This window comes from Amblyraja radiata, unplaced genomic scaffold (genome assembly GCF_010909765.2).
Source record: "Amblyraja radiata isolate CabotCenter1 unplaced genomic scaffold, sAmbRad1.1.pri scaffold_801_ctg1, whole genome shotgun sequence".
NCBI classification, from domain to species: Eukaryota; Metazoa; Chordata; class Chondrichthyes; order Rajiformes; family Rajidae; genus Amblyraja; species Amblyraja radiata.
The window spans coordinates 25,586-33,723 of NW_022630810.1; the positions used below are offsets into that span (position 1 = coordinate 25,586).

The 8,138-nt window shown below is 56.0% G+C and overlaps 1 protein-coding gene across 1 annotated transcript in view; it reads right to left on the bottom strand.

The window, feature by feature from the left end:
* The window catches only part of LOC116970372 (pikachurin-like), a gene marked incomplete at its 5' end in the record, with an annotated part of 12,696 nt that extends 5,059 nt beyond the window's left edge, over window positions 1-7,637 (bottom strand). Inside the window, 6 exons of the mRNA XM_033017031.1 lie at window positions 49-174; window positions 1,599-1,788; window positions 2,666-2,810; window positions 3,367-3,470; window positions 5,650-5,750; window positions 7,424-7,637. Of these exons, the coding sequence (XP_032872922.1) occupies window positions 49-174; window positions 1,599-1,788; window positions 2,666-2,810; window positions 3,367-3,470; window positions 5,650-5,750; window positions 7,424-7,637 (880 nt within the window). The remainder of the gene's footprint in view (window positions 1-48; window positions 175-1,598; window positions 1,789-2,665; window positions 2,811-3,366; window positions 3,471-5,649; window positions 5,751-7,423) is intronic.
* Window positions 7,638-8,138: the final 501 nt, after the last annotated feature.

Consider the following 8,138-nt stretch of genomic DNA (forward strand, 5'->3'; position numbering starts at 1 on the left):
GGAGGGAGCGTGGCAGTGGATTGGTGGGTGTGGTAGGGAGTGACTTACCCTCCTGGCAGTGCCGACCCCGGTACCCCAGCGGGCACAGACACAGGTAGGAGTCGGCAGAGTTGGCCACACAGGAGCCACCGTTGGCACAGACGACCCCACGACACAGACCGGCGCTGCACTCCCCTGGGGTGGAGGGAGAGGAGAGAGAGGGCAGGGTTAATAAACACACACGGTGGGACAGGCACGGGGTGGAGGGGAGGGGGGACAGAGGGGCGGGCAAGGGCAGATGCAAGGGAAGGGGCGGAGAGCGTGACAGGGCAGCGGGGGAAGAGATTAAGCATTTTCCTGAACTCTCTGCCCAGTTTAATTTAATTTATTTCAGTATAGTTTAATTCAATTTTACTTTGTTCAGTTTAGTTTAATTTAATTTAAATTAATTTAGTTTCAGTTAAATTTCGACCAGTTTAGTTTAGTTTAGATTAATTGAATTGAATTTAGTTTAATTTAATTCAATTTAATTCCATTCAGTTTAGTTGAGTTCAACTTAATTTAATTTAGTTTAGTTTAATTTAGACAATAGGTGCAGGAGTTGGCCATTCGGCCCTTCGAGCCTGCACTGCCATTCAATGTGATCATGGCTGATCATCCCCAATCAGTTCCCCGTTCCTGCCTTCTCCCCATATCCCCTGACTCCACTATTTTTAAGAGCCCTATCTAGCTCTCTCTTGAAAGCATCCAGAGAACCTGCCTCCACCGCCCTCTGAGGCAGAGAATTCCACAGACTCACCACTCTCTTTGAGAAAAAGTGTTTCCTCGTTTCCATTCTAAATGGCTTACTCCTTATTCATATACTGTGGCCCCTGGTTCTGGACTCCCCCAACATCGGGAACATGTTTCCTGCCTCTAGCGTGTCCAAGCCCTTAACAATATTATATGGTTCAATGAGATGCCCTTTCATCCTTGTAAACAAGCCCAGCTGCTCCATTCTCTCAGCATATGACAGTCCCGCCATCCCGGGAATTAACCTTGTAAACCTACGCTGCACTCCCTCAATAGCAAGAATCCTTCCTCAAATTAGGGGACTAAAACTGCACACAATACTCCAGGTGTGGTCTCACTAGGGCCCTGTACAACTGCAGAAGGACCTCTTTGCTCCTATATTCGATTCCTCTTGTTATAAAGGCCAACATGCCATTCACTTGCTTCACTGCCTGCTGTACCTGCATGCTTACTTTCATAATTTAATTCAATTTAATTCAGTTTAAAGTAGTTTAATGTAATTAAGTTTAATTTAGTTTAGTTCAGTTGGGTGACACAGTGACGCAGCGGTAAAGCTCCCGCCCAGACTAGGTGAATCGAGGACCCCAGGACATAGGTTTAAGGTGACCTGTCCCTATACCTCCTCCCTTGTCTGCATTGGACGTTGCCTCTGGAACTGGTGCACTACAACGCTGAGAACTATATTCTGCACTCTGTATCTGAAGAAGGGCCCCGACCCAAAACGTCACCTATCCATGTTCCCCAGAGATGCTGCCTGACCCGCTGAGTTACTCCAGCACTGTGTGAGGGGAGGGGGTGTAGGATGAGGGGGGGAAGGAGTTTCGTACCCACATCGGCCCCGCTGAGGGCCTCTCCGTGTGGCCAGGGTCGCAGGGACAGGCGCCGCCCGTTGATGACCAGGGCCTGTAGGCAGCCGCGGAGACCCTGGTGGGTACCGGCCGCGGCCGACAGCCCCCACCCCCCCGGACCTCCGCCCACGTACAGCGGGGTGCGGAACGTGATCCGGGAGTAACTACCCTGTGGAGCACAGCATCATCCCAGTCAGAGACAGCAAACCCTCCCTCTGTAACCCCATACCCAGCCCTCTCTACCGTGAAGCCCTCCCTCTGTACCCCAATACCCAGCCCTCTCTACCCTGAACCACTCCCTCTGTACCCCAATACTTAGCCCTCTCTACACTGAACCACTCCCTCTGTACCCCAATACCCAGCCCTCTCTACACTGAACCTCTCCCTCTGTACCCCCATACCCACCCCAGTTACCCTGAACCCCTCCCTCTGTACCCCAATACCCAGCCCTCTCACCCACCCTGAACCCCTGCCCCAAACACTGCAAACCTCCCCCTTCCTTTATCCCTTTCCCCCAGTCTCCCCCCTCTCACCTCCCTCCATCTCACCCTATCCCCCTACCCCTCCCTCCCGCCCCTCCCTCTCTATCATTCCCTCCCCTCAGCCCCCGTCCACACTTCCCCCTCCCTCTCCCTCCCTTCTCCACCTCCCCCACCCTCCCCTCAGCCCCCAGCCTTGGTATTCCCAGTGAGGAGGGGGGTTGGAGTGACATTACCCCCTCATTTCCCCCCCTCCCTCCTGCCTCCCCCCCCCCCCCCCCCCCGCATCCCACTCCTCCTCACCTCCCATTCCCCACCCCCTCTCTCCATCAACACCTCCACCCCTCTCCACCCTTCTCCTCCCTCCCCCTCTCAGCCCCCAGCCTTGGTGTTGCCGGTGGGGGGGGTTATCGATCTGCAAGCTGCCGTTACCCCCACCTCCCTCCTCCTACTCCCCCCCCCCTCACCCCCACCGCTTCCTACCCTCCCTCCTCCACTCCCATCACCCCCTCCTGCTCCCCTCTTCCATTCTCCCTCTTCCCCTTCTCCTCCCCCCCCGCCCCGTACCTTGGTGCTGCCGGTGAGGGGGGTGTGTGCATCGATCTGCAAGCTGCCGTTCCTCCCGTCACGCCGCGCGGTCACCGTGTGCCAGGCCGCCGGCTGCACCGGCCCCTCACTCTGCAGCACCGTAGCGCCCGTGCCGCAGTCAAACCTGCGCCGGGGGAGGGGGGAGGGGGCGGGGGTCACACACAATATCAGACCCGTCCCCACTCCCCCCCCTGCATTCCCCCAGGGCTGATAGACCCTGACATTCACCAACCGGGGTCGCGTGGAGACTGGTGGGGTCGCGGGGAGAGGTGAGGGGTCACGGGGAAAGGTGTGGGGTCATGGACAGGGTGGTGGGGTCACGGGTAGAGGAGTGGGGTCACGGGTAGAGGAGTGGGGTCAAGGGGAGAGGTGAGAGGTAACGAAGAGTAAAGTGGGGTCACAGGGAGAGTAGTGGGGTCACGGGGAGAGGTCACGGGGCGAGGTGAGGGGTCACGGAGTGAGGAGTGGGTCACGGGGAAAGGTGAGAGGTCACGGGGAGAGGTGTGGGTCGCGGGGGGAGGTGAGGGGTCACGGGGAGAGGTGAGGGTCATGGGGAGAGGAGTGGGGTCACAAGGAGAGGTGAGGGGTCATGGGGAAAGTGATGGGGTCACGGAGAGAAGTGAGGGTCACGGGGAAGTGAGGGGTCACGGGGAGGTGAGGGGTCATGGGGAGTATCTGACCTGTACTGCAGCCGTCCGCGGACGATGGCGAGCGACAGGAAGTCTCCCCGGCCGGTCTCAGTCTCCCCGCAGTACAGCAACAGCCCGTCCTCTTCCCCATCAGCCTGTGTCAGAGGGCAGGGGTCAGGGGGTGGGGGGGAGGGAAGATTGACCCCACACTTCCCCCCCCCCCCCACTCCACCCAGGGGGAGCACAGACCCATCACCCTCTCCTCCCCGTTACTCCCTCCCCCCCTCATCCCTCTCCCCACCCCCCAAAACCTCCCTCCCTGACCCAGCCCCCACCCCCTCCCCCCTCCGGCCTCCACTCTGCCATCTCCTCCCTCCACCTCCCCATCCCATTCCCCAACTCCCCCCAACCCCTTCCCTCTCCCCTGACCCCTCTCAACCCACCCCCCCCCAACCCCGCCTCGCTCCCCACGCACCCCGCCCCCCCCCACCTCTCCCCAGCCCCACCATCTCCCAGCTCCCCATCCCTGCTCCTCTCACTGCCCCATTCCCCCCCCCCCCCCCGCTTCCCTCCCCCACCCCCAGAATCCCTCTCCCTGATCCCCTCCCCGTCCCTCTTCCAAACCCCACTTCTCCCCACCCCCACTGTCAGTCAACTCCCTCTCACTGACCCTCCCACCACCCTTTCACCCCCTTTTTTTGTAAAGCAGCATCTGCAGTTCCCCGTGGCTTTGATTCTTCCCAGCTGTGAAGATGCCCTACTCGCTCTTGCACCTTCTGACAGTAAACAGCGGGGCTCTGGGGAGTGTTGTAGAGCAGAGGGATCTAGGAGTGCAGCTACTCAGTTCCTTGAAAGTGGTGTCACAGGTAGTTCGTGTGGTCGAAAAGGCTTTTGGCACATTGGCCTCCATCAGTCAGAGTATTGTGTATAAAGGTAAAGAGGTCATGTTACAGTTGTATAAGGCGTTGGTTGGCATGGCCACATTTAGAGTATTCTGTTGAGTTTTGGGCACCATGTTAGAAAGATATTGTCAAGTTGGGAAGGCTGCAAAGAGCATTCACAAGGATGTTGCCAGGACTCGAGAGCTTGAGCTATAGGGAGAGGCAGTGAAGTAAGCTAATGGCTTGTTGACCTTCATAATGAAAGGATTTGAGTATAAGAGTAAAGAGATCCTTCTGCAGTTGTATAGGGCCCTGGTGAGACCACATCTGGAGTATTGTGTGCAGTTTTGGTCTCCTAATTTGAGGAAGGACATCCTTGCAATTGAGGCAGTGCAGCGTAGGTTCACCAGGTTAATCCCCGGGATGGCGGGACTGTCAAATGAGGAAAGATTGGAAAGACTGTGCTTGTATTTACTGGAATTTAGGATGAGAGCGGACCTAATAGAAACGTATAAAAATATAAAAGGACTGGACAAGATAGATGCAGGAAAAATGGTCCCAATGTTGGGGGAATCCAGAACCAGGGGCCACAGTCTAAGATTAAATGGGAGGCCATTTAAAACTGAGATGAGAAAAAACGTTTTCACCCAGAGAGTTGTGAATTTGTGGAATTCTCTGCCACAGAGGGCAGTAGAGGCCAATTCACTGGATGAATTGAAAAGAGAGTTAGATAGAGCTCTAGGGGCTAGTGGAGTCAAGGGATATGGGGAGAAGGCAGACACGGGTTACTGATTGTAGATGATCAGCCATGATCACAATGAATGCATGTAGGCTCGAAGGGCCAAATGGCCTCCTCCTGCACCTATTTTCTATGTTTCTATGTTGAGTAGGCTGGGTCTCTATTCCTTGGAGTGCTGGTGAATCAGGGGTGATCTTATAGAGGTGTAAAAATTATGAGAGGAATGGATTGGAGTCTCTTGCCCAGAGTAGGGGAATCGAGGACCAGAGGTCACAAGTTTAAGGTGAGGGGGCTGAAAGATTTAATAGGAATCTGAGGGGTAACATTTTCACACAAAGGGTGGTGGGTGGTGTCGAGCTGTCGGAGGAGGTAGTTGAACCAGGTACTATCGTAACGTTTAAGGAACAATCAGACAGGTACATGGATAGGACAGGTTTGGAGGGATATGGGCCAAACGCAGGCAGGTGGGACTAGTGTGGCTGGGACATTGTTGGTTGGGGTGTGGGCAAGTTGGGCTGGAGGGCCTGTTTCCATGTAGTTTCACTGTATGTGTAGGGACCACACACCAACACTGGAAGATGGCAGCTGCGTTTGGTTCACCTGAGGACCTGTATCTCTCCCTCTCTCTCGTGGAGCTCCCGTGGGCACAGACACCTTGTGGGGTGGTCTCACCTTCAGCCCCCTCCCCCAGTCCCCCCACCCCCCACCACTCACCTTAAACTGCAGGGTGATCTCGGTACGTTGGTACGAATTCTTCAGGGGCTCAAAGGTGAGATAGGAGTGGCCAGAGAAGCGGGGGTACTGGATGGAGATATCTGAGGGGAGGGGGAGAGAGAGGGAATCACGTCAGTCCGAAATCCCGAAGTCAGACACAAAAAGCCAGAGTAACTCAACGGGTCAGGCAGCATCTCTGGAGAGAAGGAATAGGTGACGTTTTCGGGTCAAGACCCTTCCTCAAAACATCACCCATTCCTTCTCTCCACAGATGCTGCCAGACCCGCCGAGTTACTCCGGCTCTTTGTGCCTTTATCTTCGGTGTAAACTAGCATCTGCAGTTCCTTCTCACATAGAAACAGCCCCTTGCCCATGATGACCAAATTACCCCATCCACGCTAGAGTCACAGAGGCATGCAGCATGGAAACAGGCCCTTCTGCCCAACTTGCCCACGACGACCAAGATGCCCCATCTGCAATAGTCCCACCTGCCTGCATTTGGCCCAAATCCCTCTAAACCTGTCCTATCCATGTAAGGTCACAGAGTGCTGGAGTAACTCAGCGGGGCAGGCAGCATCTCTGACATGGACAGGATCGGGACCCGTCTTCAAACTAGCCAAGTGCCTTTAAAATTCTGTTATGGTACCTAACTCGATTACCTCCTGGAGTAGCTCCTCGTTCCATATACCCAATACCTTCTATGGGATAAAGTTGCCCCTCAGGTTCCTATTAAATCTTTCCCCTCGCTCCTTCAACCTATGTCCCCTGGTTCTTGATTCCCCTGCTCTGGGTAAAAGACTCTGTGCGTTGCCTTATCTATTCCCCTCATGATTTTGTACACCTCAAGAAGATCACCCCTCATCCTTGGGGTGGCACGGTGGCGCAGCGGTAGAGTTGCTGCCTCACAGCGCCAGAGACCCGGGTTCGATCCTGACTACGGGTGCTGTCTGTATGGAGTTTGTACGTTCTCCCCGTGACCTGCGTGGGTTTTCTGCGAGATCTTCGGTTTCCTCCCACACTCCAAAGACGCAAGGGTTTGTAGGTTAATAATTGGCTTGGTGTAAATGAAACTTGTCCCTACAGGGTAGTGTTAATGTGTGGGGATTGTTGGTCGGCATGGACTCGATGGGCCGAAGGGCCTCTTTCCGCGCTGTATCTCTGAAGTCTAAAGCAAAGTATTGAAGCACCACACACAACACTAACCACAGCCCAACATCAGCACTGACATTGTACTACATCATAGCCATACAGCATGGAAACAGGCCCTTTGGCCCAACTCGTCCATGCTGACCATCTAAGCGTTTGGCACATATCTAAATACCCGTACTACACCTGCTCACAAATGTCCCACACCTGTGCCCACCCACCACCTCCCTGTGCCCCATCTGTGCCACCCACCACCCACCTGTCCCCCTCCCCGTGCCGTACCCACCTGTCCCCCTCAGCTGCCCCCACCTGTGCCTCACTTGTGCCACTCCTCTCCTCTCATCTGTGCCACACCTGTCCCATACCTGCGCCCCATCTACCTGTCCCACACCAGTCTCCCACCCACCCTGTCCGCACATGCGCACTCCCCATGCCCTCACCTGTGCCACACCTGTCCCCACCACCTGCCCCACACCTGCGCCCCATCTACCTGTCCCACACCTGTCCCCCACCCTGTCCACACATGTGCACTCCCCATGCCCTAACCTGTGCCCAACTGTGCCACACCTGTGGCCAAACCTGTGCCTCACCTGTGCCCCATCTACCTGTCCCACACCTGTGCCCTTACCTGTTCCACACCTGTGTCCGCCCTTGCCCAGGCTGCAGGGGCAGTGGGAGCCGCCGGTCAGGAGGTCGGCGGTGCAGAAGCTGTTGGGGGGGCAAGTGGCATCGTCGCAGGGCTGGGGCCGGGCCCCGGGCACCAACCCACCCCGCAGAGCCTGCTCCAGGACCCCCCCTCCCTCCAACACTGAGGGGGGCTGGAGCTGCAGGGGGGAGAGGAGGGGGGGAGGAAAGGTGAGGGGCGGGTGTGAGGAGGCGAGGAGAGAGGAGAGGAGGGGATGGAACAGGAGAGGAGGAGAGGGCAGTGAGTGGAGGGGAGAGAGGGGAGTGGAGTGGGAAGGAGGGGAGGGGAGGGGAGGAGAGGACAAAAAACGACATTTAGATGGCATCTTGGATGTGGGGAAGCACTCCATTACGTTCTACTGAAGGAATGGAAATAGATCATCAGGGTTAGCAGGCATCTCTAGGCGAGATAGAGAGAGCGAGAGAGAGCGAGAGAGAGAGAGAGAGAGAAAGAGCGAGATGGAGAGGGAGAAGTAGCGAGAGGGGGATGAGGGAGAGAGGGGAAGAAAGAGGGAGGTGGGGGTAAGAGAGAAAGTGGGAGAGAGTGTGAGGGAGAGCGAGACAGAACCAGAGAGAGGGAAGGGAGTGAGAGCAAGATAGATATATAGAGAGATAGAGAGGGAGAGAGAGAGAAAGCGAGAATGAGAGGGAAAGAGAGA